Here is a 26,366-nt window from a genome sequence, read left to right on the forward strand (position 1 = left end):
AATGCTGAGTATTTATCACAGAAGAGACCCCATTTCTTCCTTCTACCAGAATGATTTCCCCCTGCCGGTTCAGTAAGCCGTTCACGCAGCTCGGTGTACATTTATAGCCCCACTCTGTGCAAAGATGATGCAACTCCCATGTGCATAAGTGCGATGAGTGATGTCATCGCTGCCCAGCCATTCAAGCAGCCAAACAGACGGAATCCAGAAAGAAGCTGAATGCGCCCAGGACCAGAGAGAGCGCTGACACTGCAGCTCTAGGGGGCTTCATTTGACAGGCAAGGCCTCCATATTGTGCCAATGTGGGTTACATGCTAGCACATTATGGTATACACTAGGGATGCACCGATCCGACTTTTTTGGTCCCGATGCCGATCTTTTGCTTTGTGAAATCGCCGATCCCGAGTCCGATCCGGAAGTACTGTTTTGTGAGCTTATAACAAAAGAATACTCCCGGATCGGTATCGGTAGATACTTTATAACATTGTGCATTTAAGAGGTTAAACTGCCCTCCTCTGGCAGACGGAATGAAAAGATGCATTGTATGTGTTTACTTAACTGGGAGACTGAGTCCCGGTTCACACTGCCGCGACTTGTCAGGCGACTGGTCAGCCTGACAAGTCGCGGTCCATTCTGTGCTACAGGAACCGTTCTAATAGCAGTGACTCAAGTTGCTCCGACTTATAAAATATTTCCTGTACTACTTTGGGACGACCTGGGAGCGACTTGCATTGACTTCCATTATGTGAAGTCCGTGCAAGTCTCGCCGAAGTCGCGGTGCACGCGACTTCACAGGTCGCCCCCGAAGTCGGATTGCCATAGTGTGAACCGACACTTACAGGCATTTGCAGGAGGCTCTTTTTTTTTTTTTTTTGACAGCGGTTCTCTGCTCCCTCATAGCTATGCAAAGAACAAAACCGGATCGGCCCGTGGATCTGAATTTTACCGATCCCCTGATCCAGCTATTATGGCCATATCGGTGCCGATATCCGATCCCAATATCGGATTGGTGCATCCCTAGTATACACCACCCCTGGGGACCCATGTAAAATAAATAAAAAATGCAGTTTAATTCTACTTTAACCACTTGCCGACTGTTCACAGTATATTTATTGCGGCAGTCAGCCCCTCACAGGCAGAGCGACGTAGGTCTACGTCGCTAGCCTGTGTGGGTCTCAGGAGCGAGCGCGCGCCCCCGGAGGCACAGTAACAGACCCCCCCCGCGCGTGTGACCGGTGGACCCGATCGTCCACCGGTCACTCGCGATCGTCGGTGGAGAGGGAGAAAGGCAGGCGGCTAATGTAAACAAAGCCGCCTGTCATTCTCCCCGGTGTATGAATGATGATCACACGGTTCTACTATGTAGGACCGTTGATCACTGTTCATACATCTCAAGCCACAGCCAATCACAGTAAGAATCACGCCCCTAGGGACACACATAGCCCCTCCCTCTCTAAAAAGTTAACCCCTTCACTGCCAGTGTAATTTTACAGTAACAGTGCATATTTATAGCACTGATTACTGTAGAAATGTCACTGGTAACCCAAAAAGTGTCAAAAAGGTCAGTCAAGGGTCCGATCTGTCCGCTGCAATGTTGCAGTACCGCAAAAAAAAAAAAAAAAAAAAAAAAAAAAAAAAAAAAAAAAAAAAATCGCAGATCGCCGCCATTACGCGTTAAAAAAAAAAAAAAAAAACAACAAGAATGACAAAAATCTTTCCCTTTGTTAGTAAACGTGATAACTTTTGCGCAAACCAATCAAAATACGCTTTTTGCGATTTTTTTTTACCAAAATTATGTAGCAGAAAACAAATTGGCCGAAAATGTTAAAAAATGTTGATTTTTACATTTTTTTGGGGGAATTTCATATAAAAAAAAATGTGGAAAATATTGTTATTTTTGCAAAATTGACGCTCTTTTTTTGTTTATAGCGCATGATCAAAAATCGCACAGGTGATCAAATACCACCAAAAGAAAGCTCTGTTTGTGGGAAAAAAAGGACGCCAAATTCGTTTAGGTACAGCGTCGCACGACCGCGCAATTGTCCTTTAAAGTCACGCAGTGCCGAATCGCAAAATAGGGCCTGGTCAGGAAGGGGGTAAAATCTTCCAGGGCATAAGTGGTTAAAGCAGTATTAAACGTTTTTTTTTTTTTCAATTACATGTACTCAGGTAGGTTATGCCATAATGTACTAGTATGCACAACATACTAGCACATTGTGGCAGACTTATCTGTCAAATGAAGCCCTCCAGCACAGTGCTATCACTGCTCCCGCTGGTTCCAGGCACTTCCACCTTCACCAGGTCTTCCTTCTGGGTTCCGTCTATTCGGTCACTACTGCACATGTGTAGGGGAGTCACATCACCACTGCACAGATCAGGTGCCATAAATGTACGCTGTGCTGCCTGCGCATGTGTGACTCAATGTACACGCCAGCTGACAGGCAGGGGAAAGCATTAATGACAGTACAAACCAATCGGGGTTTATAAGCCGCAATTACCCTCTATCTGTCAGCAATTTGCAAAAAATGAAGTTTGAAGTCACTTTGATATCCTGAGCAGTTCATAATTTAAGACGCAGAGAAGGTACCAACCTTTTCCTTCATGCTTTAGTTACAGCACAAAGTTTGATTGATAATTAGAGGTGCATAAAAAACATGACAGAGAGCTGAGCGAATGACAACCTTGTGAACAGTGATTGGTGCTGCCCGAAGAATGGCCCCTGTGTCCTGAAAGCTTATTATTAGTCATTATCTTTTGTAAGTTTCCATTACTCAACTAATCCAACACAAACACACGCAGAACAATAATGAACTAGCAACCTATGTGGTTGATATATTTACTACAATACCAAACTACCATGAGATGTACAGAGCATCCGGGAAGTCACAGCGCTTCACTTTCTCCACATTATGTTATGTTACAGCCTTTTACCAAAATTGATTCAATTCATTATTTTCCTCAAAATTCTACAAACAATTCCCTATAATGACAATGTAAAAGAAGTTTGTTTGAAATCTTTGCAAATGTATTAAAAATAAAAAAAATCCCATGTATATAAGTATTCACAGCTTTGCTCAATACTTTGTTGAAGCCCCTTCAGCACCAATTACAGCCTCAAGTCTTTTTGGAGTATGATGCTACAAGCTTGGCACACCTATTTTTGGTCAGATTCTCCCGTTCTTCTTTGCAGGACCTCTCAGCTCCATCGGGTTGGATGGGGAGTGTCGGTGGACAGCCATTTTCAGATCTCTCCAGAGATGTTCAATCAGGTTCAAGTCTGGGCAACTCAAGGACATTCACAGAAATGTCCCATAGCCACTCCTTTATCTTGGCTGTGAGCTTAGGGTCATTGTCCTGTTGAAGATGAACCTTCGCCCCAGTCTGAGGTCCAGAGCGCTCTGGAGCAGGTTTTCATCGAGAATATCTTTGTACATTGCTGCATTCATCTTTCCCTCAATCCTGACTAGTCTCCCAGTCCCTGCCACTGAAAAACATCCTCACAGCATAATGCTGCCACCACCATGCTTCACTGTAGGGATGGTATTGACCAGGTGATGAGTGGTGCCTGGTTTTCTCCAGACATGACACTTGCCATTCAGGCCAGAGCGTTCGGTCTTTTTTCATTGGACCAGAGAATTTTGTTTCTCATGGTCGGAGAGTCCTTCAGGTGCCATTTGGCAAACTCCAGGCGAGCTGTCATGTGCCTTTTACTAAGGAGTGGCTTCCGTCTGGCCACTCTACCAAACAGGCCTGATTGGTGGAGTGCTGCAGAGATGGCTGTTCTTCTAGAAGGTTCTCCTCTCCACAGAGAAATGCTGGAGTTCTGTCATTATCGGGTTCTTGGTCATCTCCCTGACTAAGGCCCTTCTCCCCCAATTGCTCAGTTTGGCCGGATGACCCGCTCTAGGAAAAGTTCTGGTGGTTCCAAACTTCTTTCATTTACGGATGATGGAGGCCACTGTGCTCATTGGGACCTTCAATGCTGCAGAAATTATTCTCTACCCTTCCCCAGATCTGTGCCTCGATACAATCCTGTCTGGGAGGTCTACAAACTTGGACTTCATGGCTTGGTTTGTGCTCTGACATGCACTGTAACTGTGGGACCTTATATAAACAGGTGTGTGCCTTTCCAAATCATGTCCAATAAACTGAATTTACCACAGGTGGACTCCAATCAAGTTCTAGAAACATCTCAAGGATGATCAGTGGAAACAGGATGCACCTGAGCTCAATTTTGAGTGTCATGGCAAAGGTGTACATGTGATTTTTGTCATTTTTTATTTTTAATAAATTTGCACAGATTTTAAACTAACGTCTTTCACGTTGTCATTATGGGGTATTGTTTGTAGAGTTTAGAGGAAAATAATTAAATCAATCCATTTTGGAATAAGGCTGTAACATAACAAATGTGGTAAAAGTAAAGCGCTGTGAATACTTTGCGGATGCACTGAATACTTTATATGTGCAACATCTTACACAATCCAATAGAAAAGGGCCTCCCAAAAAGGGAACGTTCAATGCTTAGAGCCCATTCCCAAGACACAGACAAGGCTAACACATGCATACATTACAGTTTTATTCAACCCAAAAGCAAACATTTATATTGCAGGCTGATGACTTCATTCATTTTCTTTTTTTAGGCTTTCTTTTATTTTCAGCTGGTGAGCTAGCCAGCAAGTCTATTATTTTTCAAAAGAAAAAGCTCTCCTGCAAAAGTAGCAGTCAAGTGTGTTACTAAACCCAGGAGCCTGCAATCACTATATCTGATCTCCCGCAGTACAAAGAACATGGAAATGCAATTATTTTAGTAAATATAAACTGCTAAATATATTTTCTCATCAGCAGTATATAGCAGTCTTGTGACTTCTATCAGTGTCTGGTTAAAGCTTGCAGGAGGTGTTTTCATTCTCCTCTGTCTTATGAGGCTGCAGGACCCCTGACCCGGCCAAATCCCCCTCAGACTGAGGAGGCAGAGGATACAGGTGAAGGCAGGGGTCTGGGTCAGGTGGTGATTCACGCTCCAGGGGCTCCATTGCCAAACAGGGGTTAAGTGGAGCAGCGCCATGCACAAACGAGAAAAATTGTTTTGTTTTTTTTTGCAAAAAAAAAATGGGGGACCCCACGCACCGCTGGAGCACCGCAAGGATCAGTGCACCCGCGGCACTGTATATAGCAGAGGAAGGATCATATACCCCAGACTCACCACCCAGAGCTGGAGAGCGCGAAACACACTGAGATGGAAAAGGGAAGAGGAAGCGCTTACACTGACACTAGAGGCCCCTGCAGCACATCACCGCACTCAGACTACAAGAAAATGGCAGTTCTATGGGAAACCAAAAACATGGCCGCTGGACTACATAAACATGGCCGTCGAAGACAGAAATTCAGAATACACAGTAAAATGCCGGCGCTGCACGGGATCCGGGACCCCGCTGGACCCCAGGGAAAAGGTCATGCACCAGGAGGGGACCAACCCTGGGGACCCCGCCCCACAGCACCCAGGTACGGCCCCCAAAAGTGGGGCCAACAGCGGCACCCACCCAACACTCTCCAGCCCAACACCAGACAAGCCCCCCTAACCAAATGCACCCGTGCCCCTCCAAGAGGGGCTAAGGGGGGGGGGGGGAGACAGGGGACAGGTGAGGGCAACCTATGCAGGGGGAACCCTGCTGTGGAGATGGGGGAAAGAACAAGAGGGGGAGGGAGGACACAGGAGGGGGCCTACCATCCCCAGGAAGGGCCCGCGACCACACCAGCAATTCCGTAAAATAGGAGGGGGGGGGGACACTACTCACCACACCACGGCACCGGGCGGGCGCTACTCCCAGCAGTCCCACCATGCCATCTTGGAATGGGGGGGTGCTGCGGCCTGATGTACGCTGCGACTCTGATCGGGACTGCGGTGGTGACCAGGGCTATGCGACCTCGCGAGGTGTTTCACTGGCCGGCCAGCCCCCGTCCAGTGGAGCTATCTCGCGGCCAACCTAGTGCGGAGCTAATAGTTGGGTCGCTCTCGCAGGCCAGACTGGGAAGACGATAAAGATCTAGGTTATCCAATGCATCTCCCAGTTCGGCTGTTGATTGTAGTTCACACAGAACAAGTTGGTAGTAGTTCACACAGGAACAAAAATAATAAAGAAAAAGTAAAAAATTTCATTTAAAAAGGAAAAAATACCAGGACCGCAGATCTCAGCAGAGAGCCAGGTCCTTAGTCCTGACTAGGCAGAAAAAAACTGAAGTCCTATAGCAGGAAGGGATTGTATAGACCTACTCCTAGAGAGCAGCATAAAGCCCAATGGTCTAGAAGACATGGAGCTGTGTCCGTCAGAGGACGTAAGAGAAATGTTTCTTTTCTGAACGGACAATAGATCAGATGAGATCCAAAATAAAAAAAACTCATTGTTTCTTTATTGTTGTTTAACATCATAAGTACCCTATTCAGGATATTCTATTGCCATTGTTACCAGCCATGAGCTTTACAAAGTGATGAGTCAGCGTGGAACGGTCTGCAGTATCCGGGACAGTTCTCTAGCAGATTTTAGGAAAAGGCATCCCGGATTCCACCCATTCCAGTGAACTGACTATACAGCAGATGACATCCAGAATAAAGAAACTCATTTCTGATTACATAATAAAACTAGGATTGTCCAAAGAATGTTTGCTTATTTAAAGTAGAAATATAGGGAAAACTTCTTGTTAATGCAGAGGGAGCGACGTGACCCGACCCCCCCTTGAAGCTGGACATGTGTGAACCAAGCCTAATGGGCATTCGATATTCAGTGAATTGATACATCTCCATTCCATCTTAGGCTCCGTTCACATGTAGGCGTTTTGGGGCGTTTTTGGGGCGTTTTTCTGCTCCAGGATCAGCTCTCAAAACGCCCAACAAGACAAATCCTATTCATTTCAATGGCCCCTGTTCACATCTGAGCGTTTTGAAGCTGTATACAAAACGCCCAAAGCTCAAAAAAGTACATGAGCTTCTTTTTGGGCAGATTACAGGCGTTTTCCATTGATCTCTATTCAATCTAAAAACGCCTGCACAAAAATCGCGGTAAAAATCGCGGTAAAATCGCGGTAAAAAACGCCGCAAAAATCGCTGTAAAAAACGCGCGAAAAACGCTACGCTCAGGTGTGAATGTAGCCTTACTGTGAACACACACCATATTACCAAAAGTATTGGGACGCCTGCTTTACAGGTACATGAACTTTAATGGCATCCCAGTCTTAGTCTGTAGGGTTCAATATTGAGTTGGCCCACCCTTTGCAGCTATAACAACTTCAGCTCTTCTGGGAAGGCTGTCCACAAGGTTTAGGAGTGCGTCTATGGGAATGTTTGACCATTCTTCCAGAAGCGCATTTGTGAGGTCAGGCACTGATGTGGATGAAAAGGCCTGACTAGCAGTCTCCTCTCCAATTCATCCCAAAAGATGTTCTATAAAGTTGGGGATCAGGACTCTGTGCAGACCAGTCAAGTTCCTCCACCCCAAACTCGCTCATCCATGTCTTTATGGAAAGTTTCCCCTCTATTGCTTTTCTGGAGACAACCCACAATGTGAGATTTTCTTTAACTTTGAGCCCTGGTTCCCACTGATGCGATGACAGAACCGCACAAGATTCAATGCATTTCCACGCATTGCAAGGCAATTATTTGGCATCTATGCGATCTGCTGCGGGTGTCAATGTTTGATTAAAACACCCCGAAACACATGGGAAAATGCAGTGCTATTGCCAGAATCACATTGCACGGGTGTGAACACCCATGCTGTGCAATTCAGGTGCGGAGGGAAATAAAAAAAAAGACCTGCACCATTTTGGTGTAGATGTGATGCAGTTGGGGTCATACAAAATGTATGGCTCATAATCGCACAGACATCCCATGTAACGTACACAGGTGGGATTCCTGTGCGAATCACATGTGGTGTTTTGCATGCACTAGCGTGAACTTAGGCTCAATGATAATGGTAAACAGGACAAATACTGTAATAGAGTGGATTCTAGGACTTTACAAGTACTTTAAAATGAGGGCTTATATTTCAGCCCTCCCTGAAAAATCACAGTAGGTCCCATTTTCGGGGAGGGCTTCAATAGAAGACCTACCCTGAAAATAAGCCCTGGTTTAAAGTAGTTGTAAAATCCTAGAAACCACTCTATTACTGTTTCATATAATGTCCAATGTGTGGGTTTCTGTAATATAAATTGTGCCAAATACCTTCGGTTACAGCGCCGCTTGGCGCTCAGCTGACCTCCCGCTGCTCTCCTTCTCTTCTCCCAGCTGTCAGCGGGGGATCTTGGCCCCTCCCTCTCCAGTGGTTGGAGCGGGGGAAGAGAGCTCCGGCGGGCCACAGAAGCGCCGGGCGGCTCTGTAATGAAGGTATTTGGCACAATTATTTTACAGAAACACACACAATGGACCGGATATAATACTGTAATAGAGTGGATTCTAGGACTTTACAACCAGTTTTACTCAGTTCACACTGGAGATTCCCGACAGGCGGGGGGGGGGGGGAGAAGACAGCACATTCCATGATAAGACCTACACGAAAATAAGCCCTACTGTGTCTTTTGGTGCCAAAATTAATATAAGACCCAGGCTTATTTTCGGGGAAACACGGTAGAGAGGGTAAATCTCCTTAAAGCGGAGTTCCAGCCATTTCACTCACCTGTCCAACGGTCCAGCGATGCGGCCGCCCGAAGCCTCGATCCTCTCCCTCTGGTCTCGGCGGCGCCGGCATCACTGCTGTGGGCACCCGGCTGTGACAGTGTGCGGCTTCACAGCCGGGTACCCACTGCGCATGCGCGAGTCGCGCTGCGCGTCTTGATTGGCCGGCAATCTTCTGGGACCTCTGACGCTCCGAGCGGAAGTGGGAGCGGGTACCTGTCAAAACTAGGTACCCGCTCCCCCCCAAAAAAAATGACATGCCAAATGTGGCATGTCAGGGGGTTAGAATACCTAAAGCGGAAGTTCCACTGTTGGGTGGAACTCCGCTTTAATGGGGACACAGACAGCAAAAAACACTGACAAGCATTCTAATCTCTCTCCACTCTATCCAAAACTAAAAAATGTTTTGTCTTTAGCTATGCTTTAATATTTACAGCTGTATGCGCTCACCTTTCTCGGTCACGTTGCAGTATGTGCCGGTGAATCCATCATTACAGATGCAGAAGGGCTCCTTATTTGTACTCATGAAGCAGGTCCCTCCATTATGACAGATGTTTTGTTCGCAGGTCTCACCTTCATAAAAAGGAAACAGCAAATATTATAAGCCAAGGACAAAATGTGCCAATAGGACTATATAAAGCGTTGTTCTTATTCTGTGACCTTCAAGTAATTTTGATCAGGAACTACATATAAACCTACTGTCATAATATCACTACATTCGTACAGCGTGCAGAGCCGGAATAATCGCTCTGCAGGGAACCACCCATTGATATGCATTAGAAGCAGCAGTACACGGTTATGTGCTAAATGTTTGTGTAAAGCACGCGCACAGATGTAAGCTCCAAACGTATATAGCACTGGTTTGAAGTATACGTCTGTGCACATGCTTTACGCAACCCCTTATGCATAGCCGTATACAGCCACATCCTCTAGATCAATAGGCAGCTGTACACTGCCGCTGCGGGTGCCAGGAGATTGATTACACAGGCTCCGCGCTCTGCTCGGTATGGCATAAAGCCTAAAACTAAGCTCCAGGTATTGTGTACAAAAATGGGGCATGGGGATAGCGGGACTTTAAATGAGGTAGGTTGCTGTTACAAATCTCCAAATGGAAATTAAGTATTTAAAGTCCCGCTATCCCCATGCCCCATTTTTGTACACAATACTAGGGATGGAGATGGTTGCTGTGATGCTTCAGATCATTTCCTTTTTATTTTTTACATAAGCTCCAGGTATGTTTTTTTTTTTTTACATTGGTCCAAGTGGGTTTCCATCTGCATAGTAACTTCAGGGGGTTGCTGGCTCAGCACCACTGCTATTCACAGAATGCTTTGTATACTTTTTCAGTGAACACAAGGTGTTCTCTGATTGGACGAGGTAGAGATTCTGACTTTACTGCCCCACCTCATCCAATCAATCAAAGAACGCCTTGAATTCACTTTTTAAAAAAAATACAAGGCCATATGTGAATGGTGGCAGCGCCCCCTGTGGGTAATATGCAGACAGGAAGACATTCTGTAAAAGGACCCAGGAGATTGCTCCCATCACTGTAGGAGTGCCGACAACTTCAGCGATTTGTAGCTTCCACTCTTTGCTCAGGTGATAAGCATGCATATATTACATATATTACACCAAGCTGGACCAATGTAACTATGCAATACATATCATAGCTGGAGTTCAGCTTTAGGTTTGCATTTTTAGTTAGTTTACAACAGTTACAAGGCACTGTACTTAAGGTGATTGTAAAGTCTCTTGTTATACCATCGTATTTTCCGGCGTATAAGACGACTAAGCGTATAAAATGACCCCCCTAATTTTCAAGTTAAAACATAGGTTTGGGGCTATACACGCCGTATAAGACTACCCCCCTTCCGAAGCAAGGCAACACCATTGAAAAACATCAGATTTCTCATAGATCTCCAAGGTACCCCAAGTACAGTAATACATGTAATCTCTCATAATATCTCCAAGGTACCCTAAGTAGAAGGGTCCTTTCACACGGACGCTCCGTATGTCCGCAAATCATCCTATTTTTTTGCGGATGATTTGCGGACATAATGTAAGTCTATGGCATTGCGGATGTCAGCGGAATACCATCCGCTGACATCCGATTTTCTTCCTTTCAGTTCTGTTCCGTTTTTTGGAACGGAACAGAACCCTATTTTTCCTCCGTTCAAAAAACGGAAAGGAAGCAAAATCGGATGTCAGCGGTGTCATCCGCTGACATCCGCAATGCCCATAGACTTGCATTATGTCCGTATATCATCCGCAAACGGATGGGATGATATGCGGACATACGGAGCGGATGACAAGTGTCATCCGCTCCATGAAAAAAAAAAAAAAAAAAGTCCTGCAGCGGAGAAAAACAGCAGAGCGGCCGTGTGAAAGAGGCCTAAGTATTACCGGTAGATGTAATCTCAAGACGCTGGCTGTGCAGGAATCCTGTACCGGTGTACCGTATGTACCGTAGCTTCGGCTACATACAGTATACCGCGCTGAGTCAATCAGGGAGAGCGATGTATTCCATTATTGAATGCAAAGCCTGCTCGGATTGGCAGAGTCAGAGAGGCGGGCTGATGTTACTCCGCCAATCTGAGCAGGCTTTGCATTCAATAATGGAATACATTGCTCTCCCTGATTGGCTCAGCACGGTACACTGTATGTAACCAAAGCTACAGTACGGTATACCGGTACAGGATTTCCACGCAGCCAGCGTCTTGAGAGATTACATATACACGTAATATTTATACTTAGGTTACCTTGGAGATATTATACTCGGCGTATAAGACGACCCCCCATTTTTGGGGGATTTTTTTGAGGTTCAAAAGTAGTCTTATACGCCAGAAAATACAGTACCTCCTTTGTGCAGTTGGTTTTGCACAGGGCATCCCAGATCCTTCTCTTCTGGGGTCCCTGGCTGGAGCTCTTGTCCCCTCCCTCCTGTTAAGCTTCCACCACAGCAAGCAGCTTGCTATGGGGCACCCAAGCCGAGCCGCAGCTCCCTGTATCTATTCAGACATGGAGCCACGGTTCAGCCCCGCCCCCTCTCTGTCCTCATTGACTGAGCTTGATTGACAGCAGTGGCAGCCAATGGCGCTGCTACTGTGTCTCAGCTAATCAGGAGGGAGAGTCCAGATCAGCCGAGGCACTCATGGACGTTGCTTGATAGAGATAGGGCTCAGGCAAGTACACACAGAAGGCTTTTTATCTGAATACATAAAATGCATTAGGATCTTCAGCATTTACAACCACTGTAAAGAGAAGAACATGAAATTCACAGTCCGCAATGGAGATGAAATGGTGGACAGCAAAGCCAACACATTCAATATCTGTCATTTACTTGTCATAGTACAATTAACCACTTATAGACCAAACCTTTTTCTGACATTTGTTGCTTACAAAATTAAAATCAGTAATTTTTGCTAAAAAAATTACTTAATATCCCCAAACATTCACACCACTTCTCCACCGCGCTGTCACAATATCGGAAGCTGAGAGAATTTTGCCTGTTTTTCATTGGTGTTGTGTAAGTGCCCTATTATCTTCAATCAATTGTGTCCCGGGGATAATGCACCATTGCCTGCTTCTTGCTTTTTCCATATGGGGTCTGATGCATCCTTGCTCAATTGAGTATTACCACTGGTGAAGTCTAATAACACAGTGAAGGGATCTAGCAGGAATGTGCACAGGGGATTATCTTGACCATAGGAGCCCTGAAGTGCAATTTGTGGGTGACTGTGTGCATCTAGTATATAGCGCATGATATCACAACATCCCACGAGGGGATTGGATTGGTGGGGGATGGGATTGGGAAGATACCTTGTTCCATAGATGTTTTGAGTGCATGTCTTATGGCGCTTTTCCACTGCATGGAACCAAACGGTTTGGCTCGCTTTTGTGCTTTTCCACTGCTGGTACCGCATGGTACGGTGTTGGAACGGTTCGGTACGGCGGCACTTTTCCACTGCATGGAACCGAACGGTACGGCTCTCTAAAACAGTACCACCTCGATTGTGGTTCCAAGAGGTACCATACCCAGTACCATATCCCACAATCCTTTGCATGCAGTCACTACTAGCCACTGATTGTTCAGAGAATCGTTGTTATCCCACCCACTTAACTTTAGTACTACTTTAGTGGAAAAGCAAACCATACCGTACCATACCGAACCGTTCCAACATCGTACCATGCGGTACCAGCAGTGGAAAAGCAAAGCGGGCCAAGCAGAGCCGAGTAGAGCTGAGCCGGTACTTGCAGTGGAAAAGTGCAATTATGGCGCTTTTCCACTGCATGGAACAGTAACGGTTCGGCACGCTTTTGTGCTTTTCCACTGCTGGTACCGCATGGTATAGGGTCGGAACGGTTTGGTACGGTACGGTATAGGTTTGCTTTTCCACTGCATGGAACCAAACGGTACGGTACGGCTCTGAAAAAACAGTACCTACTCGATTGTGGTTCCAACAGGTACCAAACTGGTACCATATCCCACAATCCTTTGCATGCAGTCACTACTAGCCACTGATTGGTCAGAGAATCCCACCCACCCCGTTGTTATCCCACCCACTTAACTTTAGTACTACTTTAGTGGAAAAGCAAACCTAGACTGTACCGTACCGAACCGTTCCGACACCGTACCATGCAGTACCAGCAGTGGAAAAGCAAACCGGGCCAAGCAGGGCCGAGTAGAGCCGAGCCGGTACTTGCAGTGGAAAAGTGCCATTAGAGGAGCTGGTAAGGGTACCCTCATAATATCAACTTTCACGTGGTGCCGTGGGGAATTGGAGTCTGCAAATACCATTTCTGTTCACCTTTCCACTATTTTTCACCAAGAAGACTGAGTTGTCACTTATATGTGTGGACTTTATGGACTTGGTTTCATTTATTCACGTGTGATTTAGCACATTGTATTCCACATGTGATGATATACACTGACCACATCTATTTGTTTATATGCTTTGTTGTATACCAAATTTTTATATGTATTGATCACACTTATTCAGTTATATGCTTTGATGCATACCAAGTTTTATTTATTCATTTATTTTACTGAGCGCACTCATCAATCTCCCAGCTAAGCTATTGTGTTCCTACAGGGGGAGTAGTCTCACAGGGGGTCTCAGTGTAGAGGCGCAGCATCACATTGATGCTGCATCCACCTAGGTAAGAATGAATGGGGGAAAAAAATATCCCATACCTCTTTTAAGACAGGATAATGACATCTCTGGGAGTATTTCAGCCAGGTTTTGGGAGGTACGCATATAGACTAGCAATGGCATTATTCCACTTTAGTCAAAGCTGCATAATTTCTTTTTTTTGTTATCTACAGATACCCCTTACCTGCATGGACAGTTTTTTGATAAAAAGTAAACCAATCCTTTAACCCTCTTCCTTACACTCCCCACCCCACGTCTCTGTCACTTTACCTCCCTTCTTTTTCTTTTGCCACTTAGGCCAGAGATCTCAACTCTCTCCTTAAAGCATAGTTCCACCCAAAAATGGAACTTCCACTTTAAGCGCTCCTGACCCCCTGACATGCCACATTTGGCATGTCATTTTTTTGGGGGGGAGCGGGTACCTAGATTTGACAGGTTTCCGTTCAGGCTGCCTAGGCGCCACAAGCGGAGGTTTTCCTCTCCCCCTCCCTCGGTGCAATCTTCAGGGACACGCCACAGGTTCCAGAAGATTGCCCGTCCAGTGAGAACGCGCAGCGCACTGTCACAGCCGGGTGCTCACACTAGAGATGCCGGCGCCGCGGGGAGAAGAGGCAGAGAACCGAGGCTCCCGCCGGCTGCGTCGCTGGACAGTGGGACGGGTGAGTGTGCGTTTATTAAATGTCAACAGCTACACTTTTTTTTCTAGCTGCTGACTTAATAAAACACCAAAACAGGTGGAACTCCGCTTTAAAAGCATGCCCTCCTTCTCAAACTTCTATAGGCATTAGCCAACTATGGTGGTGACATTACCTGCTGAGACACCGATGGATATGAAGAAATGTTCCCTGTATATTTTACTTTTGGGCGAGTGTCAGCAGGTTGAATAACCTTTTCTTTTATACGTCAGACAAGACAATGGGGAGAATTCTGCAGTGCTGGAAATTCAGGTATTTACACGTCATGTGCTCCTAATAGCAGAAAACCAGAAAAGAACAATTAAAGGCCAAGTTGACCTTTTGGAATAGGTTACGTTCCAGCTCCTGCTAACAGTTCCCCTGATCTCTCCCTCAGAGTGACAGGGGTCAGGGTGGGGGGATCTGTATCCCGCACCGGCTATCACAATTTAACCACTTTCTTACTGGGCACTTTTACCCCCTTCCTGCCCAGGTCAATTTTCAGCTTTCAGTGTTGTCACACTTTGAATAATACAACACTGTACCCAAATGACATTTTATCATGGTTTTCTCACAAGTAGAGCTTTCTTTTGGTGGTATTTAACCACTTGCCGACCAGTCACGTTGACTGTACTGCGGCAAAGTGGTTAGTTATCGTCCAGCGACGTATACCTACGTCGCTGGACTCCTCCCTTTGTGGGCGGCGCGCGCACCGCCGGAGGCTCGCTCCCGCTGTATTCAGTCATAGCGGGAGTCAGGCCAGGGGAGGAGAGGCAGTGATCACCGCCGCTCTTCCCCGATCGTCGGGGAATCTAGTGTGGAGATCCGCCCGCTTGTGTAAACAAAGCGGGCGGATCTCCTAAGTGACAGACAGGGTCAGATTGCAGGATTCAGCATAGCTGAACCTGCGATCTGTGCCTGTGTCACTCAGTCACCTCCCCCCCCCCCACACGTTAGTAAGCACCAGGCATACATTAACCCCTAGATCACCAATAAAAATTAACCCCTTCCCTGCCAGTGTAATTTTTACAGTAACAGTGCATATTTATAGCACTGATTACTGTAGTAATGTCACTGGTACCCCCAAAAGTGTCAAAAATGTCAGTCAAGGGTCCGATCTGTCCGCCGCAATGTCACAGTCCCGCAAAAAAAAAAAAAAAAAACGCAGATCGCCGCCATTACTCGTTAAAAAAAAAACACCAAAAATGACAGAAATCTTTCCCTTAGTTAGTAAACGCAATAACTTTTGCGCAAACCAATCAAAATATGCTTATTGCAATTTTAAATATGTAGCAGAAACAAATTGGCCTAAAATGTTAAAAAAATTTTGATTTTTACATTTTTGGGGGGGGGAATTTCATATAAAAAAATTTGAAAAATATTGTTATTTTTTCAAAATTGTTGCTCTTTTTTGGTTTTTAGCGCAAAAAGTGAAAATCGCACAGGTGATCAAATACCACCAAAAGAAAGCTCTGTTTGTGGGAAAAAAAGGACGTAAATTTCGTTTGGGTACAGTGTCGCACGACCGCGCAATTGTCAGTTAAAGTCGCACAGTGCCGAATCGCAAAAAGTGGCCTGGACGTAAGACAGCAAAATCCTCCGGTGGTAAAGTGGTTAATCACCACTGTTTTTTTTTTGCTAAGCAAACAAAAAGACCGAAAATTAACAACCCAAAAAAAAAGGTTTTTCATATTTTGTTACAAATGTTTGCAAACAGGTAATTTGTCTCCTTCACTGACAGGAACTAAGAACTGCACTGATGGGCACTGGTAGGCTGCAGTGATGGGCACTAAGGGGACCGATTTCCCTTTAACAGAAGCCAGTTGACTGCTTTCTTCTTTTCTTCATGCGGACAGCGTGAAGGATAAAAAAAAGCCGGTAACCGGTTTCTATTTGCTTCCATTGGCTGACATCTGATCACTTGGTAAAAGGGCTGCTGTGACTGGCCCTTTACCCTGCTCTATTATCAGCCAAGTCCAAAAGGACACGGAGATCACAGAGCGCGGCGTGTTAACGCGAGAACGTCCATTCAAATAATTTATTTCTTTTATTTTTTTTTTGCAAAAACATGGGCATTTATTTTTTCTGAAAGGGTGAACTTAAAGAGCCTTATGACATCCCCTACATCCTCTTCTCTCCAAACTGAAATTAGCCAGATCTGTCCAAAAGTGGATAGAAGATGAAAACAAAAGGAAAGAAAGAAGTATCATAGAGGATTGTGATATAACCCATTTTACCCTGCTGCCCTAGGCACTGGCCCATGAGTGTCATTATGGTCAATACCCCACCCACATAACATAACAAAGACATTATTGTTTTGGCAATGGATTCCACAGTCACTTCTTCTACATGATTGAGATTCCATCAGTGGAGACCCTGTTGTCTGCCATCAGCTGTGGCTTTAATGGTTTATGACAGCTTAGACTGGGAAGAACTGGGATTTCTGCTGGAGATTTTACTAATGGAGTTCCTATGAAAGGTAAAAGGCTAAAATGTAATGATATAGGTCAGCAACAAGGAAAATGGAATTACTGGTTTTGGGTGGGGCAAGCCTAGAATAATAAATTAGTAGAATTAGGCTCCATGTACACGGGACGCTGGAAATGGCCGTTTAGGAGCAGTTGGGCGTTTTTTTCAGAAGCCCCTGAACACATCTACATTTTATCTTATCTGTCCATGTACACCAGGTCGTTTACAGTCATTTGCAGGCAGTTGTGTTCAGGGACTGTTTTTAGAACGCAATTATTTGCGTTCGAACGTGTGTTTCCCGGCGTTTCAAACGCACAAACGCGTTTGAACGCGTCTGAACGCGATGACCCGCGTTTAGTGTTCGCGTTTTTCCATTTTAAAGGGGAATAATTTTTTTCACCTCTAGGAACGCTTCTAAACGCAAACGTCCGCAAACGCCGCTGAACGCCCGCTAAACGCGGGTACAAACGCGACTGAACGGACGTTTCAAACGTCCTAAAAATTCCAGCATTCAAAGGGACTTTTAACAACGTCCCGTGTACATGGAGCCTAAGTAGATCATGTGAAAGTTACAAAAGGTCAAGTGATCTGAAGCCAGGCATATACTGTAATTGTTTGTAATTTCTATGGTTTACTAGATTTAAATTTGACTCATCATATTATTACCATACTACCAAATCTTTCTTGGAAAACTAAAATACCAGTACAGCTCTGGAATAGCAGCCTCCTTATTGTAATAATAAAAGCAATCAGAGAAACACCCTGGATAAGGGTCCAAAATTTGCACCCATTAGAACTTTAAATACATTTTAAACTTTTGATATACACAAAATATATTAGGAAGTTGAACATAAAAAGGGATTTTTTTGGAAATGCAGCCGAAAGGAACTTTGTTTCCAATCAAGATAACACTAAGACTCAATTCACACTAGAGCGACTTGTCAGCCTGACAAGTCGCGCTCCCTCGCGGTCCATTGACCGCAACAGGACCCGTTCTAATAGGAGCGACACAAGTCGCTCCGACTTAGAAAAAGGTTCCTGTACTACTTCGGGGCGACCTCGGAGCGACTTGCATAGACATTCATTATATGAAGTCCGTGCAAGTCGTGCCGAAGTCGCGGTGCACAGGACTGACAAGTCGCCTCCCGAAGTAGTGCAGAGTCGTGTCGCCATAGTGTGAACCGACTCTTATGTTCACACAGGTTTGCGGAATGCCTCATTATTCAATCCAAGGTGGTAATTTTATCTTTAAGGCTGGCCATACATGATACAATTTTCTTTCAGTTTTCTGTCAGATTTTCTTGAAATTTACCTTCAAGTATGTAGTACGAAGGCCTGCCTAATTGGATACAAGTGAATGTGTTGTTTAGCTTTGACCTCACATTACGTGGTTTGTGGTAGATCTGACAGAAAACTGTACAACAAAAGTAGAACATAATAAAAACATGTGTTAATTCTCTCGGAAGACAGTAGATAAGAAAAATTCAACACATAAGCAGCGCTGGGAAAACCCTATTAAAGGAAGCAACATAAGTGCATGAGACAAAGTCCTCGGGAGAGAAAATCCACGGATGAAGATAAAAGGATGACTTCCACCACACCACGTGACCCCCTTAGGTATTGCTCACTCACCAAAAATCTTTGTATAAAGAGCCTTTTTATATCCACCAATCACAACGGATGTAGACCACTCCACGATCGTTTTAGGCACAGAATCTCCCCAATCTGGATACCATGTACCAAGCGATCCACATACTCCAGTATATCGGCAGTGAATATATAAATAAGAAAGGGGCTCATAGGGCAGTATATCAACACTATTTATTGTTAAAAAACCCCTGTCCCTCAATCAATGCACTCACAGCAAACAGAATAAAAGCTCTCAATACAGTAAACCATGTGTTGATCGAGACCTCACCGCTCCTCTGTTCGGCTAGATCAGTCACAGATGTCAGCTTACATCGGGCAAGGATATGGGGGTGCGTCTCACACAGCTCTGATGATGATGTCGGGGTGTCAGCGTGCTCAAGCCCACATGGTTTACTGTATTGAGAGCTTTTATTCTGTTTGCTGTGAGTGCATTGATTGAGGGACAGGGGGTTTTTTAACAATAAATAGTGTTGATATACTGCCCTATGAGCCCCTTTCTTATTTATATATTCACTGCCGATATACTGGAGTATGTGGATCGCTTGGTACATGGTATTCAGATTGGGGAGATTCTGTGCCTAAAACGATCGTGGAGTGGTCTACATCCGTTGTGATTGGTGGATATAAAAAGGCTCTTTATACAAAGATTTTTGGTGAGTGAGCAATACCTAAGGGGGTCACGTGGTGTGGTGGAAGTCATCCTTTATCTTCATCCGTGGATTTTCTCTCCCGAGGACTTTGTCTCATGCACTTATGTGGACTCTTTTAATAGGGTTTTCCCAGCGCTGCTTATGTGTTGAATTTTTCTTATCTACTGTCTTCCGAGAGAATTAACACATGTTTTTATTATGTATGTATTTTAACCACTTTACAACCGGAGGATTTTGCTGTCTTCCGTCCAGGCCACTTTTTGCGATTCGGCGCTGTGCGACTTCAACTGACAATTGCGCGGTCGTGCGACGCCATACCCAAACGAAATTTACGTCCTTTTTTTCCCACAAACAGAGCTTTCTTTTGGTGGTATTTGATCACCTGTGCGATTTTTACTTTTTGCGCTATAAACAAAAAAAGAGCGTTTATTTTGAAAAAATAACAATATTTTTCACATTTTTTTTATATGAAATTCCCCCCAAAAAAGATGTAAAAACCAATTTTTTTAAAAGTTTTTGGCCAATTTGTTTTCTGCTACATATGTTTGGTAAAAAAAAATCGCAATAAGCGTATTTTGATTGGTTTGCGCAAAAGTTATTGCATTTACTAACAAAGGGAAAGATTTCTGTAATTTTTGGTGTTTTTTTTTTAACGCGTAATGGCGGCGATCTGCGATTTTTTTTGCGGGACTGCGACATTGCGGCGGACAGACCGGACCCCTGACTGACATTTTTGACACTTTTGGGGGTACCAGTGACATTACTGCAGTAATCAGTGCTATATATATGCACTGTTACTGTAAAAATGACACTGGCAGGGAAGGGGTTAATTTTATTGGAGAGGGAGGGGTTAATGTATGCCTGGTGCTTACTGACGTGTAGGGGGGGAGGTGACTATGTGATTCATGGACAGATCGGATGTCCAGCTATGCTGAACAGTCCGATCTGTCACTCCCTGTCACTATGGAGATCCGCCCGCTGTGTTTACACACAGCGGGCGGATCTCCAGACTCGATCCCCGACGATCGGGTAAGAGCAGCGGCGATCGCCGCTGCTCCTCCCCTGGCCCGACTCCCGCTGTGAATGAAAACAGCGGGAGCGAGCCTCCGGCGGCGCGCAAGCGCCGCCCAGAAGGGGAGGAGTCCAGTCACGTTAATACTACGTGACTGGACGGGAACGAGCCACTCTGCCGCAGTAGTATTACTGTGAGCGGTAGTAGAGTGGTTAAAGCAGCAGCTATATGTCAAGTTAGCTCATATTTGGCATATTTCTTCAAATTTTTTCCTAAGCGCGGGGTGATTGTGATAATATTTGTAGGTACCATTATTGTCTCAGTCTTTGATTTAAGAAAGTTGAACATGTATGGCCAGCCTAAAGCTGGATACACACTATCCAACTTTTGTGGTTAGATTTCCTTCAGACTTACCTTTTCTATGTAGTGCAAGGGCCTGCCTGATTGCATACAAATTGAAAGTGTTTAGGTTTGACCTCATATTATATGATTTTGGTAAGTCTGCAGAAAATCTTATAGTGTGTATGGCCCATTAGGCCCCTTTCACACATACGGGCCGTTTGTCCGTTTTTCATCCATCCGTTAACAGATGAAAAATGGACATCAATGAATCTCTATGTAAAAACAGATGACAACGGATGATCATTCGCTAACATCCGTTTTCATCCGCTTCCGTCAATGTCTGTTTTTTTGGAACAGATGAATGCCCTATTTTTTCATTTGTCAAAAAAACGGATCGGACGAAAAACAGATGTAAAAAACGGACAAACGGTCTGTTTTTCATCCGTTTTTGCATTGATAGTGGATGTAAAATAAACGGATGTAAAAGGACGAAAAACGGATGTAAAACTGATACATTTTGATGTGACTGAACTGATGAACTGAACAACCATATGTGTGAAAGGGACTTAAAGGATCCCTTTAGAAGAGGCTCGTTTCAAACATAGATCACAAGGAGATCTTTTGACTGGGTAATGTGATCGAAATATTCTGGTTATCCGCCCCACGGACAAAAGGGGTGGGATTGTTCTGTTAAAAAAAAATATATATTATCTGGAAGAGATGCATAATCTCTTATCATACACGAATACGTATGCGGTATTAAAAAAGATCCCACAAATTAGAATAAAAATTCAACTTGAACGAGTTATTGCAAGAGGATTTAGGGAGGAATTATATATATATATATATATATATATATATATATATATATATATATATATAACAAAACCCAATACCCCTAGCCCCAAGAGTGCAGATTTATTATTCACCCAAGATGCACAAAAAAGTCTTGAGAAGCCCCCGGGTAGACCTATAGTGAGTGGCATAGATTCTGTCACCTCTCGGATAGGGAAGTAGATCAATTTCTAATTACAGCCATCTGTGATTGGATCTCTGGCCTACCTAAGGACACTACCCAGTGCAAAAATACTTGAGGCTGTAATTGGTGCCGAAGGTGCTTCAACAAAGTATTGAGCAAAGGCTGTGAATATACATGAACATGGGATTTTTTTTTTCTTCATTTTTTAGAAATGTTCAAAGATTTCAAACACACTTCTTTAATGTTGTCATTATGGGGTATTGTTTGTAGAATTTTGAGGAAAGTAATGAATTTAATCCATTTTGCAATAAGGCTGTAACATGCTGACCGGCTTTATGGAGATGCTGATTTCATTTTCCAGCAGGACTTGGCACCGCCCACACTGCCAAAACTACCAATACCTGGTCACATGATCATGGTATCACTGTGCTTGATTGGCCAACAAACTCGCCTGACCTAAATCCCATAGAGAATATGTGGGGTATTGTCATGAGGAAGATGAGACACCAGACCCAACAATGCAGTTGAGCTGAAAGCCACTATCACTGCAACCTGGGCTTCCATAACACCTCAGCAGTGCCACAGGCTGATCACCTCCATGCCATGCCGATGCAGTAATTCATGCAACAGGAGTCCTGACCAAGTATAGAGTGCATACTATACTGTACATGGACATAACTTTTCAGTAAGCCAACATTTCTGTATTAAAAATCCTTTTTTTTATAGGTCTTATGTTATATTGTGATTTTCTGAGATACTGAATTTTGGGGTGTCACTAGCTGTAAGCCATAATCACCCAAATTAAAAGAAAAATGCTTGCAATTTATCACTCTGTGTGCAACGCATCTATATAAAATATAGAAGTTTCACTTTTTGAATTAAATTACTGATGATGTTGATATTCTAATTTTAGGAGATGCACGTGTGCAGTGCCTTGCGAAAGTATTCGGCCCCCTTGAACTCTTCGACCTTTTGCCACATTTCAGGCTTCAAACATAAAGATATAAAACTGTAATTTTTTGTGAAGAATCAACAAGTGGGACACAATCATGAAGCGGAATGAAATTTATTGGATATTTCAAACATTTTTAACAAATAAAAAACTGAAAAATTGGGTTTGCAAAATTATTCAGCCCCCTTAAGTTAATACTTTGTAGCGCCACCTTTTGCTGCGATTACAGCTGTAAGTCGCTTGGGGTATGTCTCTATCAGTTTTGCACATCGAGAGACTGAAATTTTTGCCCATTCCTCCTTGCAAAACAGCTCAAGCTCAGTGAGGTTAGATGGAGAGCGTTTGTGAACAGCAGTTTTCAGTTCTTTCCACAGATTCTCAATTGGATTCAGGTCTGGACTTTGACTTGGCCATTCTAACACCTGGATATGTTTATTTGTGAACCATTCCATTGTAGATTTTGCTTTATGTTTTGGATCATTGTCTTGTTGGAAGACAAATCTCCGTCCCAGTCTCAGGTCTTTTGCAGACTCCATCAGGTTTTCTTCCAGAATGGTCCTGTATTTGGCTCCATCCATCTTCCCATCAATTTTAACCATCTTCCCTGTCCCTGCTGAAGAAAAGCAGGCCCAAACCATGATGCTGCCACCACCATGTTTGACAGTGGGGATTGTGTGTTCAGGGTGATGAGCTGTGTTGCTTTTATGCCAAACATAACGTTTTGCATTGTTGCCAAAAAGTTTGGTTTTGGTTTCATCTGACCAGAGCACCTTCTACATGTTTGGTGTGTCTCCCAGGTGGCTTGTGACAAACTTTAAACAACACTTTTTATGGATATCTTTAAGAAATGGCTTTCTTCTTGCCACTTTTCCATAAAGGCCAGATTTGTGCAGTATACGACTGATTGTTGTCCTATGGACAGAGTCTCCCACCTCAGCTGTAGATCTCTGCAGTTCATCCAGAGTGATCATGGGCCTCTTGGCTGCATCTCTGATCAGTCTTCTCCTTGTATGAGCTGAAAGTTTAGAGGGACAGCCAGGTCTTCGTAGATTTGCAGTGGTCTGATACTCCTTCCATTTCAATATTATCGCTTGCACAGTGCTCCTTGGGATGTTTAAAGCTTGGGAAATCTTTTTGTATCCAAATCCGGCTTTAAACTTCTCCACAACAGTATCTCGGACCTGCCTGGTGTGTTCCTTGTTCTTCATGATGCTCTCTGCGCTTTAAAACGGACCTCTGAGACTATCACAGTGCAGGTGAATTTATACGGAGACTTGATTACACACAGGTAGATTCTATTTATCATCATTAGTCATTTAGGTCAACATTGGATCATTCAGAGATCCTCACTGAACTTCTGGAGAGAGTTTGCTGCACTAAAAGTAAAGGGGGCTGAATGATTTTGCACGCCCAATTTTTCAGTTTTTTAATTTGTTAAGAAAGTTTAAAATATCCAATAAATTTCGTCCACTTCATGATTGTGTCCCACTTGTTGTTGATTCTTCACAAAAAATTACAGTTTTATATCTTTGTTTGAAGCCTGAAATGTGGCAAAAGGTCGCAAAGTTCAAGGGGGCCGAATACTTTCACAAGGCACTGTGTATATCCACACTTTGTTTTGCTCAGCAGGAGTCAATCCGCTGATCCCCGCAGAACAGGCGGATGACCGCACCGTCTCCACTTACTTTGCAGAGACAGGGCTGTCAGAGCCCTGCTCCCCTCTATGGGACGGACCACCTGTCGTCTTCATCCGATCTTATCCGATCCGATCCTCCAGACGGATGGAAAATAGGGTTTCCATCTGTCCGGATTTCAAGGACAGGATCAGATCAGAGAGCAGCGGGTGTCAGCAGACATGTCCCCGCTGACATCCGCTGCTCCATAGGGCTGCATGGAGCATCCGATCAGGTCCGCCTGAAAAACTGACAGCCGCACCGGATCGGAAAGCCTGTATGAAAGGGGGCTAAAAGGTGGACATGACAGATGGCCTTTACTCATTTCAAGTAAACTACAAAGTATATATTGAATTAATGAAACCTTCTGTACACTACATAGTGACAGGCTTTCTTAAAGTGGAGTTCCACCCAAAAGTGGAACTTCCACTCATTTGCTTCCCCCCCCCCCTCGGGTGGCACATTTGGTACCTTTCAGGGGGGAAACATGTACCTGTTTTTGACAGGTAAACTTCCTCACTACCAGGAGACGGCATCGCTGTCCCTCGGAAGTTTGACCCCCTCCTCCATCACCACCGCTGGGCCAATTCAAATGCGCAGCACGCATGCACATGAGGGACCCGCCCGTGAAGCCACAAGGCTTCACTGCCGGGTTCCCTCACCGGCAATGGTGGCGGCAGCACCAGACAACCGATGGAAACAGTGGATGCGGCGCCGACATCGCTGGACTCCAGGACAGGTAAGTGTCCTAATATTAAAAGTCAGCAGCTACAGTATGTGTAGCTGCTGACTTTTAATTTTTGGAGGGTGAGGGGGGGGGGGGGAAGCTGGAACACCGCTTTAATTAGCATCTGGGACAGTATTTCCCACCACTACCAGCAAAACATTGTATGATTTATCTTAGATGATCATCGCAGAATATCAGCCAAACCACAGTCACCATGTTCTGGTCGGGTGTCTAACAACTAAGCCATTTTTGTGCTTTTGTCATCAGTTTTATTTCCGAATGTTAAATGTTAAAATATTAAAAATTGTACTTCACCAAACTACACCCAAGTATGCATCATCCATTAAAAATTCCCAAAATAAAGAGTCACTGAAAAGAAGGGCAAATTGTGTTCCCTGTGATTCATATTTTTGGAGCCACAAACACTCATTTGGTTTGGTTTAGTGGGCAGATATTAATATACACAGTTGTATTCAAAATTATTCAACCCCCACTGAAATTGATTGTTATGGCCAGTTTGATATTGATTTTGATCATTCAGTCATCCTGCTTACAATTAAATCAAAGAGGCACGTGTAGGTCAGACAAATATAACATAACATTTATAATGAAATAACCACAAATGTCTTTTCTGTGCTCACATCATTATCAGTTTTATTCAACCCCCAAGTGACATTCAATCTTAGTACTTAGTACAACATCCTTTTACAGTTATAACAGCTTTTAAACGTGAAGCATAGCTTGACACAAGTGTCTTGCAGCGATCTACGGGTATCTTCACCCATTCGTCATGGGCAAAAGCCTCCAGTTCAGTCACATTCTTAGGCTTGTGCACTGCAACTGCTTTCTTTAAGTCCCACCAGAAGTTCTCAATCGGATTTAAGTCTGGTGACTGTGATGGCCACTCCAAAATGTTCCAGCCTTTAATCTGCAACCATGCTCTCGTGGACTTGGAGGTTTGCTTGGGATCATTGTCCTGTTGAAAGGTCCAACGTCTCCCAAGCCTCAGGTTTGTGACGGACTGCATCACATTGTCATCCAATATCTCCTGGTACTGAAGAGAATTCATGGTACCTTGCACACGCTGAAGCTTCCCTGTACCTGCAGAAGCAAAACAGCCCCAAAGCATGATTGACCCCCCGCCATGCTTCACAGTAGGCAAGGTGTTCTTTTCTTCATAGGCCTTGTTTTTCCTCCTCCAAACATAGCGTTGATCCATGGGCCCAAACAGTTCTAATTTTGTTTCATCAGTCCACAGAACACTATCCCAAAACTTCTGTGGTTTGTCCACATGACTTTTGACATACTGCAGTCGACTCTTCTTATTCTTTGGAGACAGCAAGGGGGTGCGCCTGGGAGTTCTGGCATGGAGGCCTTAATTACGCAGTGTGTGCCGTATTGTCTGAGCAGAAACTTCAGTACC

General features: G+C 44.4%; 1 protein-coding gene across 2 annotated transcripts in view; it reads right to left on the bottom strand.

Annotated features, from left to right (window-relative positions):
* The window catches only part of MFGE8 (milk fat globule EGF and factor V/VIII domain containing), a 184,425-nt gene that overhangs the window by 109,881 nt on the left and 48,178 nt on the right, over positions 1-26,366 (bottom strand). For both annotated transcript variants that reach the window (XM_082254014.1, XM_082254013.1), the window contains exon 2: positions 9,113-9,235. In XM_082254014.1, the coding sequence (XP_082110140.1) occupies positions 9,113-9,235 (123 nt within the window). The remainder of the gene's footprint in view (positions 1-9,112; positions 9,236-26,366) is intronic.

This window comes from Pelophylax lessonae, assembly GCF_965119305.1.
Source record: "Pelophylax lessonae genome assembly, chromosome: 4".
In the NCBI taxonomy this organism is placed as follows: Eukaryota; Metazoa; Chordata; class Amphibia; order Anura; family Ranidae; genus Pelophylax; species Pelophylax lessonae.